Below are 16152 nucleotides of genomic sequence, written 5' to 3' on the forward strand. Positions count from 1 at the left end.
AAGGCTGTTAAAGAGATTTTGTTATGTTGGCTCAGAAATCAGTGAAATACCATAGAACTATGTCATGAAGCTTATTGCTGTAAAGGAAAAATTCTGTTTTGCCATCATAAATATGAGAGCTCACACTTTCTTCTTTCCTGCCTCTTGGAGATGTTATGGTAGAATGAAATGTTGTTATGGGAGCATTATGTGGCTCTTGAGGTACCTGCTGGAGACAACAAGCAATCAGCAAGTTCATAAACTTGTGTAACATACAGTATCAGTGCATGAAGTGTAGGCGTGCAGGGATGTAGAGGCTACCGGCCTTCACAGTGGTCTGGTCAAGCCTGGGGCACCTAGAACCCTGGTTTGGTAGCACCTTGTTGTGAGCTGCTTCTCTTTACCCAAGGTTGTCACACAAATATAATTTTTTATGTGTAGCATGATGTGACAAAGGTTGGGAAATACTCTTTTATACAATGGTTTTCAGTCTTGCTTCTGTAAGAGGATGAAGGTTTCATTCAAGACACACTTCCAGGGGTCACTTAAATGAATCTTACTAATGCAACTTTGGAGATTGCATCTTTCTCAGCCCTCAATTCTATGCACATTTCTCACAAACGCTCATTAAATGGACTCTGGCATGTCCAGTGATGAGAGCTCAGTATCTCACAAGAACTCATGTTCCATTCTTGGACAGCTCAAAGCTCAAGAAAATCCTTTTTTTTTTTAAATCAATTTTTTTTTATTACATTCAAGTATACAGTACCTTGGTTCGACATTTATATTGCTTATGAAATGATCCCCCTAATTGCTCCTTCTCTCCTCCGGTTTTCTACCTGTATATTAATGCTAACTGCATTCCCTATGCCATGCTATTCATCCCCGTGACCATCTGTGAAGGGTTTAAAAAGCACAAATTAGTAGTTGATGGAAGAAAATCCTTTTTATTGAGCCAGAAGCTACCTTCCTATAAATTCCACACTTTGGCCTGATTCTGTTCTTCAGATAATGTAGAACAAATTCGCACTATGTTATAAACAACAACCCTTTTGACATAGCCCCTCTTCTTAGTTTTGTGTGTTTTACTAACAGACAATTTTTTAGAATAGTTTTTGATTTACAGAAAAATTGAACAGATAGTACAGAATTACCATAGGCCACTCCATACCCCATATCAGTTTCCCATGTTGTTAATGTCTTACATTTGTATGGTACATTAGTTACAATTAATGAACAGATGTTGATACATTATTATTAGGGAAACTGCACTTTAGGCAGCTTTCCTCAGTTTTATCCTAATGATCTCTCTCTGTTTTAGGATAACATCCAAGATAGCATATTACATTTAGTTCTCCTGTCTCCTAAAGTTTCTTCCTCTTGGCTATAACAGTTTCTCAGATTTCCCTTTTGTTTTGGTGACCTTGACAGTATTGAGGAATACTGGTCAGGTATATTGTAGGATAATTTTTTTTATTGGAATTTGTCTGTTTTTCTCATGATAAGATTGGGATTATAGGTTTTGAGATGAAGACCACTGAGGCAAAGTGCCATTTTCATCAAATCCTATCAATGGCACACACCATCAACATGATTTATGACTGCTGATGCTGACCTGAATCACCTGGCTGTGGCAGTGTTTGTCTAGTGTTTCCACTGTAAAGTTGCCCTTTTTCTCCCTTTCTATGCTGTGCTTTTTGGAAACCAGTCACTATGCATAGCCCATGCTTAGGGAGTGAGAGTCATGCTCCTCCTCCTCTAGAGTGAAGTATCTATATAATTTATTAGGAACTCTTTTGAGTGGGAGATATGTCTCTTTCCCTTACTTATTTCCTTATTAAACCATTTATTTACATCAGTATGGGCTCGTGGATATTATTTTATACTTTAAAGTAGTTATAATCCAATACTACTTTATTTTGTTGCTAAAATTGTTCCAGCTTTGGCCCTTGGAAGCTCTTTTAGTTGGTTTCTGTGCCCTTTTAACATACTCTCATTAATGTGGGGTTTTTGGTTTTTCGAGCACTTCTTTACTTTCTGTCATTACAAGATGCCTCAGGCTCATCTTGTGCATTTCCTACCTCGGTCCTAGAACCAATCATTTCTCCAAGGAGCCTTGGTTCCTCTTATTGGAGAATGGAATCAGAAACCAAGATCCGAGTGCTAGGTGTGCTTGTTTCTACTGGGGTGTTATTTCTTTTAGGACCTCTCAGCTGACAAAGCAAAGAAGTGTGTGTGTGTGTGTGTGTGTGTGTGTGTGTGTGTGTGTGTGTACATGCATATACTAATCCTTTTTTTTTTTAGTTGAGGCAGGCAACCTTTCATTAACCTCACAGATTGCAAGAAACTTGTCAGCTTACAATTCCTTATTTTTTTAATTTTTTATGCTTACAGCACCTGGTCTTCTTAGGTGGTTTCCCATCCAAGGACTAACCAGGTCAAACCCTAGTTAGCTTTTGAGATCAGACAGAATTGGGCTTATTCAAGGTAGCATGGCCATAGACATATACTAATCCTTCTATATGCACATATCCATAAATATTTCTATATATAGCCATATTTATCTATATTAAGTTAAGCCTGAGTTGTTACTAATATCTCCAACTTTAATCTGTTATCATAGCGTGGTAATGTTAATGTTGACCTTGATCATCTATACATTTCCACTTTAACAGTGAGAAACCTGGTTCATACTATCTGTCATCCATTTGTTGTTTCTTGATTCCATTATATATATATGGCAGTATCTCAAAACGTTTGTTTTATCTTCTCTCAAATCAAACATCTTTAGTTCTTTTCATTATTTTAGACTCCACACCATTTTGCATAATCACCATCAATTCTGAGTCCCTGGTTTTCCTGTTTCATGAGAAATAAACAAAGGTCTCTCTCTCTCTGCTTCATAAAAGAGAAAAATGAACTCTAGCAAACCCCTTGAGCATATATGAAGCACCAGTATAAGTACTTTACACATATGAATTCAGTTAATCCACACAACAACACTTTAAGGTTGATATTGCTATTATCCCCATGTTACATGAGGAGAAGTCAATATAATTTGTCGAAAGCTAAATAACTAATGAGTAGTGGAGCTTGGATTCAAAACCAGAGTCTGCTTCAGAGTCTGTATCTATGAGCATTATTTTATGCTGTATTGCTGCTAGAAAGATCTTTCTGAAATACTGCTTTGTGTATGTAGCTCCAAGCCTTGCAAACTGTCAATGGTTCACTATTGTCCATAAGATAAATACCAAGTACTTTATAAAGCTTAGCATTTGAGTGCCTTCCACAACCCAATGTACACCATGCTCGAGTTGAACTAGCATGAGCAGCGAAGACCCCTAAAGTACTCCAGATACTCTCACTTCAGCTAATGAACATGCTCTTTACCCTTCCTTCCAAATACAATCCAGAGTGAGCCATACTCCTTGAAAAAAACTCCATATTCTCTTGGCCAGACTGCATTCACAGTGATCTCTTCCTTCTTTTTTTGACACTCATTATCTATGCTTTTATTTGGTATTTACTCTGGGTTGTGTTTTGTCAATGCACTTTTCATTTATCTGTTCGATCTCCCCAACTCATCGGCATTGCCGGCTAGTCATTGTCGATGGTTATCATTTTTAATCCTCATAAACTTATTTAATGAGAAGTTTGGACTCAATCAGGTTTGCCATTGCAGTAATTGTTCAGATGTCATCATTATCCAGCCAATAGACAACCAAATCCTGTATATAGTACACATTAGCAAGTCAAATTAGTTTGGTTTGAGGCTCTGGCTCATGCTCTATGCAGTTCCTTCTCCCTTCAATCATGCCCCTTTTCTGGAAGCTGAGTCAAGATAAACTATTCTAAATGGTCCACATCATTACAGCTCTGTGGAGGGCTTAGCTGTACTAGGCAATATTAAGTTGAAGTATTGTACCTTGTTCCTATTTCAATATGGCTAGTATACCAAGTTTTACATAGGTGAGTCTGGCATCAGCTGTGTCTCAGCTTTGGATAAATGTCATTTGATTTCATAAGAGAAGACTGCAAGGAGGAGAACCCCTTGCTTCTGCTTCAAAGAGTAGAACCTAGATTCAAGGCGTAGCCTGTTTTTGTTCAATTTTAGTCATTTCAGCATCACCTTCATGATTTTTGCTGTACCTACACAGTACTCACATTGTTTTTTTAACTTAAATTTTAGTCTCATTCTAAATAATAACCACCACAAAATTAAAGGTTTCACATGCTAGCTATAGTTTTTCAAATGGATATTAAAACAAATACATAACAATTAGAAAACTGTTTTATGTATACTATACATAATTATGTCACATGCCTTCATTGTAGGCTCACCATCCTTTAAGATGCACTGTTCTGCTGCTTTGGTCTCCCCCCTCCACCTCTTTCTACATGTGAATTCTCTCCTGATCAGGTCACTAATGTTCAGGCTGGGTGACTATATTCTAGTCAGTTCCACTAAGGCACCTTCAGAGCCATTCTGGGGGTGAAAGCATTCCTGGGCAAGACTATGGGCATTTTCTTCTTTTTAGCAAAAGCAGCTCAGCTTTTGCTTTTACCATGTTCAGGGCTTCTAGTTAAGATTTTATTTGAAGAAAGAATTATATAAATTTTTTAAAATGTGAAAACCATAGGACAAATCAATCCAGAATAAACACTGATAGAAATATCATTTGTTTGGGCACTTATTTATTTGGTCATTCATACATTCATCCAACACTTCTGTGAACCTTGCTTAGCTCTTCTTGGCTTTGGGGTCAGGAGAGCTGGCTTTAAGCGTGTCTTGTTTATTGTAATGAAACAAAATAAATGTCTAGGTGGCTTGAGGTGAAGGCGTGCCCAGCACTGTTTCAATTCTTTTCCACTTGATCTAGGTTGAGAGTAAGCCTTTTGTTCAAGCTGAGAAGCCCTCTTCCAAGATCAAGAATGTCAGAATGACTCAATTATTGCCTAAGGTAAGAAATGGTACTTAGTGTCTTTTGTTTAGGAGAAGATGAAGGCAGGTAGGTGGCCAGGGTAGTTTCTAACAGGCATATTTGGTCAACTCAGCATAACATGATGAGCACATTCTATCCGCATCCCTATGCCCCATCTTAATATGACGTTAAATGTTGCTATTTATTGATATTAATACTACTCTTTTACAATCAATCAATCAACAAATCAATAAATCAATCAATTAATCAATCGCAGGGTTGGGAGGAATTCAAGTGAGTAGGTCAAGTCAATAATGTAGAGAAAATGGAAATTTATATTGCACCAAGGAAAATTTTCAGGAAGAACTTCTCCATGTTAGGGCAGTAAGATATCAAAATGATGAAAATAATGGCCAACACTTATGAAACAGTCTACATAGATTGCCTCACCCACCGCCCAAGAAGTATGAGCTAGGTCCAATTGTTGTTTGCATGGTAGAGGAGATTATTGAAGTTGAGGTTCAGACTCATCCTTGCTGTGGGAATGGTGCTGGAGGAAATAATCTCCTGAGACATTTTCTTGCCTGAGGTTTCTGTAACTTTTCCATTTTCTCCTATATAGAGTACAAACACTGGCATTAGTTCACTCCCTTTTGTGGATACCAAGGGAAAGAAAAATATGATTAACTTCCCATGCATCAGCAACAAAATCCTGCTAAAGCCACCTTTACCATATCAGGTGAGTGTAGGGCAGTAGACAAGGCCCCGTGCAGGAAGGCAAAAGACCTGATTTCAGTCTAGAACCAAGTTTAGAAAGGCTCAGGAAGGTGGGAAAAGCACAATGTCACCAAAGAGTTGGGTTCTAGTCTGTTCTTACTCTCTACAATGAATGTAAACTTCAGCAATTAAGTCATTGACTTTCTTTTATCTACAAAACAGGCTCTCTATAGGGTTGCCACGAGGATTCATTGCGGAAAGGAAAAATGAATTGTCTGTTGAATAAATGGTAAAAGTGTACGAATGTTTGTTTTTTTTTTAATTTTATCTCCAATTCTCCCTACTTTTTTTGTGTAGGACCAAATAAGATAATGTGAGAAATTACCAAGTTAAAGAGGTATTACACACTCATAAGTCTGAGTGTTTGTGCCCTTGGTCAAGTCACTTCATATAGGAACTTCATATAGTTAGGAACTGGTCTTTTCAAGAGCAGCTATAAAATACTCTTCCCACTCTTCCTGCTGTAAAATGTCGCTGGAGTCATCAACTGCATATCGTAATATACATGGGTCTCACAGAGAATAATGAGAGTCAGACAGATACTTTCTTTGAGAGAAAGACTGAGAAAACCTACTGTCTCATAATAATTACCATTTCTCCCTGTAGAAGAAGAAGTAGAGTCTTTCTGGAAGTTGTTCTTGGTTAGATAAATGGTTTAGGATACCCAAAAGAAGGCTAAGGAATCTTTTATCTCAAATCTCTTTCCCTGGACAGGAGAATCAAACTCACAATCAGATGTCAGTCTCTGAGCTCAAGGCTTCAGAAAAGCCTTTACCTTCAAGCATTAACACCCAAGATCCTAAACCTGAGAAGGAACCACCAAGGAAACACAAGGTGCCTCTGACAGCATCAGGTATGTCTTTCGGGGAAGCAGCAAGGTGTACACGGGTGGTTAGAGATGGTCAGGTGTCAAGAGCTGAGCTGAGCTGGAGAAGGCTAAGCTGCTAGGTGTTGGAATAGTCGATTAAGGCAACAAGCCAAAATGAAAGTAACAGTCAAGGCTTTCATCACTTCCTGTGATAGTATAAGCAGGAGGCTAAACAGAAGAGAGCACTGACTCCCCACTGTTTCATTTCCTGTCATGGGCTGGCACCAAGCCAGGGTCAGATGTATCAGTACAGTTAGAAGAACTATCTCACTCCCTAGGGAGCCTGAACAGGCCCCTGGGTGAGTGTGTGTGTGTGTGTTTATGGAGGAGGGGTGGCAGAGAAAATTGGATGGGAGAGATCTGGGAGCAGAAAAGTACTGAATACTGAGTCAGAGTAGGGGAAAATGTCTTGAAGTTTTTTCCGTTTTCTTAATAAAGAGGTCTTGGTAAAAGTATCTGAGGTAGAAGCACTTCTGGATGGAGGTTCCTGGGTTAGATATGTTAAGAGCATGGCCACTAGGGGAACCTGAGTCCTTGACTGCAACTCTTCCAAGACTTCAATGCACTGGCTGTGCACCAAGGCTGGATTTGGGTAGGGCAGCTTCCCCTGTGAGGCCTGCCAGGTAAAGCCTTTGTAATTGCCTATGGTTAGGCCTGAAAAGTCAGACACAAGTTTTTTGTCAGGAGCCTGACTTCTCACAAGGTTCAGTGACTCATAACCTACTAGGGTTTAAAGGAAAACAAAAACAAAATACACTGAGCATCTACCATGTGCCAACACAAATTGATGTTTGGAGCTCTTCTCCCACAGCTTTGAAATTGGTTGTCCTTCTTAAACAGTCTCAGGATCACTGGAAGATCATTTCAGTTCTGAGCAAGCTCTGCTTTATAGAGTTGTTATCTGCCTCCCTATTCTCTTAGGCCTTGGTTCTATCTTCTGGGCAAAGAACATGTCTTGTTCAGCTTACACATGCTCTTCTTATATATGGAGCCACACACAGGTCTTGTTCCCCGTAAGTCTCCTTTATCCTCCCGGTACTTCCTTCTCCAACTTTTCAGCACTTTGTCAAATATCATGGTACTCCTTCCACTCCCCAATCCTGGTTTCCCTCCTCTTAGCACTCTAGTTTATTTCTCTTAAAGTTTGACTCCCACCTCACTCACCCCTAGACCAAACACCAGCCCCCTGATGTGATCAGGCCAGTGTAGAGTAAAGAAGAGCTAACACAGATTCCTTCCTTGTAGTTGGAGGGACTCACTGGCTCAGCCAGGAATACCTCCTGGTCACATGTATGTTCCCTTCTTGTCTCCTGTAGATGTTATATTTTGCAGACCCTCTCAAGGAGAGACTGTTTGTGTAGCTCAATATCACATTAATTTGGCAACTGATGCCTTAACTACATACTATTGTGAACACTAAGTTTACTCCTGGATTATTTTTACCCATGCTGCTGCGACCCACAGCTCTTTGGGAACTGAATTCTCCCTTTCGGTACAACACCTTGACATTTATCCATGTTACAGTTCCACCCTGTGAGACTTGAAATGCATAATCCTTAGTAAACTACTTAGTTGAGGAAAGGGCTGACTGGCCCATAAACTAGAAGGCTGCCCTCATCTGTCCCCCTAGGCAGATCCCCACATTGTCTCAACTTGACTGACAACTACACTGTTTTTCACACAGAAGCCCTACAGTTTTTTAGGAACAAGTTGTCTTCTTATGAGCAAAGTGAAATCCTGGGCTACACAGAGCTGTGGTTCCTGGGACTCGAAGCTGAGAAGCTCCATGTGGCTCCTGAAAAAATCAGCAGGACAAGTTTTGATGATGAACATGGCTCCTATATGAAGGTGATTGGGGAGTAGGTCATAAAAACTGCACGAGTTTGGGGCTTGGGGACAAGAGATAGTCTGGAAAGGAAAAAAGTGTAGGATATTTTGTGGCATTTGGTGCTGATATATCCAGGACTAGGCATCCTGATGGATTTCTGTAGGTGCTAAACCAAAGAAATACCATGTTTAAAAATGGGAAAATGTGCAGCTAGTATATAAACTACTCTGCTAACAGAATACTGGTTTCCCCAAGAGTATTTGGGGTAACAGGTATCCTGGGTGAACTCCCACAGGCTCTTCTGTACAGCCCTGGACCTATCAGAAAAAGTCAGACTATAGAATAAGATGCAGTCTCCCCAACATTCCCTTTTTTGTCTCCATACAAGCCCATACCAGAAGTTTTTTCTAGTTCATAATAAATGTAATTTCCCTCACAGGCAAACAAAAAGCTTTTGCCATTATAGTCCCTGGTGCATATAGTCCTTGGTGCTTGACTTCAGTTTTCCAAAGATGGAACCCAGTGGCCCTTCTTCTCTTCTGACTATCTCCAGGGCTTCCCAGGACAGGGTCTCTTCCCAGCTTGAAGATGAAGCAATTTCCACTTCTGAGGATGTCCAGATGAGTGATGCTTAGTCTAGTAGGCTGGTGGGTTGGTATGAGACCTTTTCCCATAACTTGGTTAGGTTTAGGAGACAGAATTGGTCTTTGATAGCTTTGCAAAAGAGGAGGATTATCTTAACGGCATTTAGGCCTGTAGTTCTCAAGCTTTACTATGCACATAAATCACCTGGGGATCTTGTTAAAAATGTGGATTCTCATACAGCAGGTCTGGGATGGGACCTAAGATTTGCTTTTCTGAAAGCTTCCAGGTGATGCTCATGCTGCTGGTCCTTGGACCATACTTTGAGAAGCAAGGATTTAGGGTTCTGTCATATATCCTCTATCTAGAGCCCTAGTTCTCAACATTTTTAGGTCAGATCTCTTTAGGAATCCGATAAAAGCTGTAAATCCTCATCCCAGAAAAGGGACCTGCACATATGCAAAATTTCAGCAAGACGAGGTAGATCATTAATGAGTTCTTGGTTAAGAATCTTGAATATAAACCTTACCTCCAGTTCAGCCAGATATCCTCAAATCTTCTCATCTCCACCCCTCCCACCCTGAATCTGGCCTAGATTTTCTGGGAAATTCACAAGGGATGCCAGCACTACCTAAGTTAATTCACTGGAACTTACTTCCTCAATCTCAAATCTCAGAGAGCTATGTTTTGGTGCAGGGAGAAAGATATATGCGCTTTCCGTATGCTCAGAATCTCCATCCTTATTACATTCTAGTGCTCACAGAAACATACAATGCACATAGCACATTCCCAAACAAGCTACACAACTGCATCCTCACATTTATTCTGTCAGCAAATGCTAATTGAATATCTGTTTATTAAGAATCTATCATATGCTCGGGTGTCTGCTAGACTCTAGAATACAAAGGCAACTATTAAAAATGAATGCGACCTTGTCTTTGGCCTTAAGTAACCATGGTCAATGTCCAAGTTGACACATGAGTGAATAATTACGATACTTCCAAACTGGTGGCATGTAGAAGATATGTACAAGTGCTAGGGAAACACTTGTACCTTAACAACATGCGCAGAATCTATGCCTTGCCTTTTCCCCACATATTATCATGACAGACCTTACGAGTAGAGGAATATACTTCCATATATCAGTAAAGTTGTACATATCCATATCCATGGTCTTGATTCTTTCTGTAAGAACAGATCCCTACCACACAATCACAAACACATCCTGAGGACTTGTGCACAAACACTTCTTCATCTCTCCAAAATTCATGAGTGTAACCCTAGGAATTGCAGATTCTCAGAGCTAGAAAGCCTTGGAAATCACCGTATTTAGAACTTTGAGTTACATCTTATCTGGAACCTGCAGCTCAGAGTGGTAGGTGGCTTGTCTGAAGTCACCCGGAAAAGTTTTTTTTTTTTTTTTTATTGATAATATCCTGTTGCTTTGACTAAACATCTGCTTCCTAGTTTTCAGCACATTGAAGGACATGGGTGATTCTAGCTCTAGGAAAATATTTCTCTTCTTAGTTAAGAAAGGTCCAAGTTCTGTACTGATAACTTCAGGATAGAATTAAATCTGGATAAGTCAAGAAGAGAGCTGGATCTGGCCAGGAAGAAGTAGAACTGACACAAAGCCTTTGATTGATGGAGACACTCCAGGGATCAGAAATACGACTTCCTCCAAACTGAAGGTGCTCTGCTCCTCTTTCCAAAGATCATCCAATGTTCTTCGCTTTGCTTGACATGGGTGACCTGGGATCCGGTCACAACCTAACCATTGCAGTAGCAATGAGATGAAGGTGGGAGTTGCACTAGTGTCCAGTGCAATTCAGAGTGTTCTCCCCTGGAGTCAGCTAGAGATCCTGGTGTCAGGGAAGTCCTAGAGCCCACAGCTCTGTGTCTTACCCTTTGCCTGGTTTCTGCAGGTTCTGCATGACCATGTTGCCTATCGCTACGAGGTTCTGGAGATGATTGGAAAAGGGTCCTTTGGACAGGTGGCCAAGTGCTTGGACCACAAAAACAATGAATTGGTGGCCTTGAAAATCATCAGGAACAAGAAGAGGTGTGATAGATGGGATAGGCTCTAGGGGAGGGACTGCATGATTCTGGCCCCTTCTTAAAGCCAACCCTTCCTTGCTCTGCCTCATTCTTTGATTTTTTTTCTTCTTTCTCTACCTATCTGATTCCATGGTGGGGTGAAGGCAAGAGTATGGACTGTTTGGTGCTTTCTGCCTTGTTGGGGTCAAAGGGAGGGACTGAGAAAATGAGCTACTGCTGCAGCATCGTATGACACCCTGTCTTCCATCTTCATTTCTCACCATCCCTGTCATTCCCCAATCATTTCAGATTTCACCACCAGGCCTTGGTGGAGCTGAAGATCTTGGAAGCTCTCAGAAGGAAGGACAAAGACAATACCTACAATGTGGTGCACATGAAGGACTTTTTCTACTTCCGCAATCACCTTTGCATCACCTTTGAACTCCTGGGGTCAGCTGCTCTTTCTTTTGAATTTATTTTCTTTTGAAAAGTTCCTTAAAGTGACAAAAGAGAAATCCGGAGGTCAGAACACTAGATTGTTCTGGATGTGAACATTTAATGAATAGAATGGACGCAGCGGCCACTCAGTCATCTAGAAAGCTCAGGAGCAAAGGGGCTAGTACAAAACCTGCCTATCTTACCCCATCCCTCAGTTATGCCTGTCACCTGCCAGTGTACATAGAATTCGCCACAAAGGTGCTGGGTGCTGGACTGGGTGACATAACCAAAACAAAGCCTCTGTCCTCAAGAAAAAAACTGAAATATTTTGAAAAGGACTTCTCTTCACTAGCATGTCCCCCACTCACTGGATTTGCTACCCTGTGTGCAGAGGCTGGAACCCTGGGGAGCAGACAGCTGACTGCTTAGAGTGGGGAAAGAGCTTTAATTTGTGCAAATAAGGACAGGAAGAGATTTTTTTTTTTTTTTTGTAAGAGAACAGAACCTGACAAATAGATTGGCATCACCTGGTTGAAGATTAAAACTGAAAGAGTGTGCTAATTGGAGGGCATGCTAATTTGATTACCTTTCCCTCTGGGAAGACCATCTGATGCAATTTAAATAAAATAAGAAACCCAGAATGCATTTAGCAAGGGAGAATAATTAGAGGTAAGCTCTCGGAGGCCCAGTGATATTGACTTTGCTGAGCTGGTAGCTTAGTGTTCCCATGACAACATCCATAATGGTGAAATTCTAGGAAATTCTAAATTTGAATCAGGAGGGAAGTTGACACTCTCCTCACCATCTCTGATGATTACAAAATGTCCACCTCGCAATATGCAGAGATAAATTATCTTCCTTGTGTCAAAATGGACAATCTAGGCTGCCTTTATTGGCCATTAATCACATGCACGGTTAGGATGTCATTGTACTTAAAACAGCGCTGAGAGGTCAGGAGCAGCAGGTGTATGGAGGGAGAAACCAAAGCCCAGAGAGGCTGGGGAGTTGCCCAGGGTCACACAGCTGGTTAGGGTGACACCTGAGCCAAGTCTCACCTCTCCACTGTGCCCCTCAGGAATGAAGCCTTCTGAAATATAGTCAGAGTTAGAGAAAACTTAGAGATAGAAGATTAGGGGAAACCAGGAAGAGGCTGATGCAGTCATTCCTGGGCTGTGTCTTCTCCTTCCTCTCCCTATCTTACAGTTTGTACAGAGGCCAGAAGCTGGCAGCACACAAATAACTTTTTTCTTTGTAGAATGCTTTACATTAGTTTCCAATATTTGTAAGTCAGAATATTTCATATAATATGTCAGGTTTTTATATAATATTGCAGGCATTTGCTGATCTAGAAAATTTAGGATAATCTGGCAAGGGTGAGCCCTTGTTCCTGCAAAGCGACGGATTGGACCAAGCGTTCCAGGCTTGCTTTAGTTAGGATTCAGCATCTCTGTTTGCCTCAGCCTCCATCTGCCCACTCTCTTGTTTTCTTACCTGTCAGGAACCTGACATGTTTAGGCAGCCTTAGGAGGCCTGGGCAGGGTGGCTGCTGGGTTGAGTGACCAGTGGACTTACTGGATCCCTTTCAAGGGCCTGAAGAACTATGAATATTTTAGAAGTTTAGTCCAACCTCTTAACATCCACAGTGTGAAAAAGTAACTAAATGACCTTGTCACATAAGAAATGAGGGGACATCTGAGGGGTCAGCACAGGTGAATGACACCGTGAACCACTGTGAGTCAATGGGAAAGTTGAGTTACAGGACACAAAAGCCCTACCTCCTGGTCTGACACTTGCCTACTACCAGAGGGAAACAAGGTAGTGTGGGATTGTTTGCAGGTTCAAAGTCAGCATTTTACCTTTTATACTGATGCTCATCACTTTTTCTCTTTCCCAGAATCAACTTGTATGAGTTAATGAAGAATAATAGCTTTCAAGGCTTCAGTCTGTCAATAGTTCGACGCTTTACTCTCTCTGTTTTGAAGTGTTTGCAAATGCTTTATGTAGAGAAAATTATTCACTGTGACCTCAAGCCTGTGAGTACAACCTCTGTCCTACCAGGCGAGCTGGTTCCCAGCCTCAGAAACTCTTTGTCCCATTCCATTCCCCAGTGGTAAGTAGGCAGCATCATAGCCCGGACTCCAGGGCAGAATTCAAGCAGTCATAGGTTGTGTAAGTCAAGTGAGGTGTAGTGAAGACTAAGGAATGGATATTCAGGCAAAGAAGAGAGATGCGGTGCCATTGAGGCAAACAGAAATAGCAAGTTCTGCGAGTTTTCCTTTGGAAGGCTTAGGGGTATGCAGAGACCTGTGTCATGCAGAGAGCTGGATCACTGTAGAACTAAGTCCTCGCTATATCCATTATGCTCCTAGTTGGTCCTAGGATACAACAAATCTCTGACTACTTCTTCTACTGCAAATGGATGTGCCCTTCTCCCATGTCCTGCCAGTATTCTATACTTAGCTCTATTACTGCACTGATTGTTTTCTGTAGGAAATTTTTTTATATTTGTATCCCCCACTGAACTACGAGTAATCCCAAAGTCAGCAACTATGCCTTCTTGCCACATTATTCCCAGGACCTGATATGGTACTTGACAATAGTAATCATAGGCAATCGGCACACAAATGCTTGTTAGACAAGTTAATGACTGCAAATGTGAGGAATACAGAGACGTAGCTAGATAAAAGGTAGAAAAGTGTAAAGGTAGGGGGTCAAGGAGCTGGTTTCCAAAACAACCTAAAAGAATTATGTAAATATCTCTAAACTTTTTCTTATTCCTTTCTTCTCATACCTCAAAATAGTTAATTTAAAAAAAAACGGTAACTCATTGGGTAAATTTGGGACATTTTTACAATTAAAGATTGTCAAGATAGAGATGTTCTCTCACGGCTGACTGGTAGAGCCTCACAAGGATGGTGCCACATTGATTTATTCTCCACATTCAAGTTTCTAATCCTCAGCTTTGCAGCTCCAAAGGGTCACAACAGCCTTGGTCTTTGGATTTAAGGGACTGACACTCACCAAGAAAATCCACAGGACACTAAGTAGCCAAAGTATTAGGTAATAGATTTCCTTGAAAAATAGATCAAGTAGTTTGGAATGCATGCGCCCAATAGGGAAGTATACACATAACCAGGAGAGTGTTTGATGAGTGTGGATTCAAGAATCAGAGTTATTCTTATGGACTTGATGGTTAGTATCAATGAGCTGTCATGGCCTGATGAATCTATCTCCTCTAGAGAGTGACTTCTGCTAATAAAATGGAAAGGCCAGTCCCATTTAGCTAAGCAGCCTTTCCACTGGACTAGAGACACACTAGAAATTCTTACTTTTTTAAGACCTGCTGATCATACTCTTTCAATTAACGCAAATACCCTTTAGAAAAGGTGCTGTAGACTAAATTGGTACTTTCTTAGTTTCTGGTGCCAGAAATTTCAGACCAGGCCTACTATGCCAGATCTAGAATGTTAAGGAACTCAAAAAGCAATCAATTCATCTGATATTCATAATAATCAGTTCACATGATATTCAGATTCTTGAGAACACAATTAGGACTTGATCTTCCAGCCTGAGGTATCACACTCTCATACTCAGGCAGGAGAACCCAGGAGCTCTGCCTCCTTATTCCTGATTCTGCTGAAACTCCTGATTTCATATATCCCCCAAATTCAACATGAAAGTCACAAATTCCAATCAAATTATTGCATTTTGGGGGGGGGGGTCCTCAACTCTCATAGCAGTATGTTGGTGGGGCACTTAATGGAAACATCAAATTCTGTCGGTGATAATTTTTAAGGCCTTATGAAAGTAAAGCATAGGACCAGGTACCAAGGAGAGAAAAACAAACCAACACTCTATATGGGGAAAGAAACAAAATATATACAAAAGCTGCAAAGCAGCAAATAATGAATCTAAATGAGAGGTACAGACCACATATCAAATGGGAAGTCAGAGGAGAAAAAAACAATGGTATTTGGAGAAGATGTGGGAGGAGTCCACCATGAGGTTTTTGACTGGATCCTGGATGATGGCAGATATCTTGGTCAATAGCAAGCCTAGGACAATGCTATTAAAACATGACCTATGTCCTTCTTCTTCTCTGTAGGAGAATATAGTGCTATACCAGAAGGGCCAAGTCTCTGTTAAAGTAATTGACTTTGGATCAAGTTGTTATCAACATGAGAAAGGTAGGCCTCATTATTATTTCTTTGCTTGAATTTTCCTGCTGTGATTTCCTACTGTGATTTCTTTCCCTTACTAAAACAAATACTTCATACACGTGGTCACTTGGGTTCTAGTTTGGGCCCAGCCATAATAATTGCTTGTATGATTTTGAACAAAGTGCTTCTCTTCTCTGAGACTAAATTTTCTCATCTATAAAATGAGAAGGTTGACTCAGAAGGGTCCTTTGCAGCTTGCATATTCCGTGGATTTGGAATTATCCAAGAGCTTTGGGTCCCAAATCTAATAAAACTAACTAGATTAGAATCACTTTTGGCCTCTGAAAAATTAAAGCTTCCAGACTCTCACCCCCAATGTATCAAATCTGAATTTCTGGGGGAGTACCCAGGAGCATATACTTCAGAAAACAGCCATTCTCAAGTTTGGGATTCACTGCCCTACGTGCTCTAAGCTTTATACTTTCTTCAAGCTAGAATCCGTAAAGCAAACTTAAAGTACATTTGCACAACATTTTCTCAACTTGATTTAATAATCTCTCT

At 40.6% G+C, this 16152-nt stretch overlaps 1 protein-coding gene across 1 annotated transcript in view; it reads left to right on the forward strand.

The window, feature by feature from the left end:
* DYRK4 (dual specificity tyrosine phosphorylation regulated kinase 4) overlaps positions 1-16152 on the forward strand; it is a 43577-nt gene that overhangs the window by 16631 nt on the left and 10794 nt on the right. Inside the window, exons 2-9 of the mRNA XM_016150132.2 lie at positions 4860-4940; positions 5524-5640; positions 6393-6531; positions 8231-8394; positions 10882-11018; positions 11303-11443; positions 13326-13464; positions 15537-15618. Coding sequence (XP_016005618.2) covers positions 4860-4940; positions 5524-5640; positions 6393-6531; positions 8231-8394; positions 10882-11018; positions 11303-11443; positions 13326-13464; positions 15537-15618 — 1000 coding nt within the window. The remainder of the gene's footprint in view (positions 1-4859; positions 4941-5523; positions 5641-6392; positions 6532-8230; positions 8395-10881; positions 11019-11302; positions 11444-13325; positions 13465-15536; positions 15619-16152) is intronic.

This window comes from Rousettus aegyptiacus, unplaced genomic scaffold (assembly GCF_014176215.1).
Source record: "Rousettus aegyptiacus isolate mRouAeg1 unplaced genomic scaffold, mRouAeg1.p scaffold_m13_p_2, whole genome shotgun sequence".
Taxonomy (NCBI): domain Eukaryota; kingdom Metazoa; phylum Chordata; class Mammalia; order Chiroptera; family Pteropodidae; genus Rousettus; species Rousettus aegyptiacus.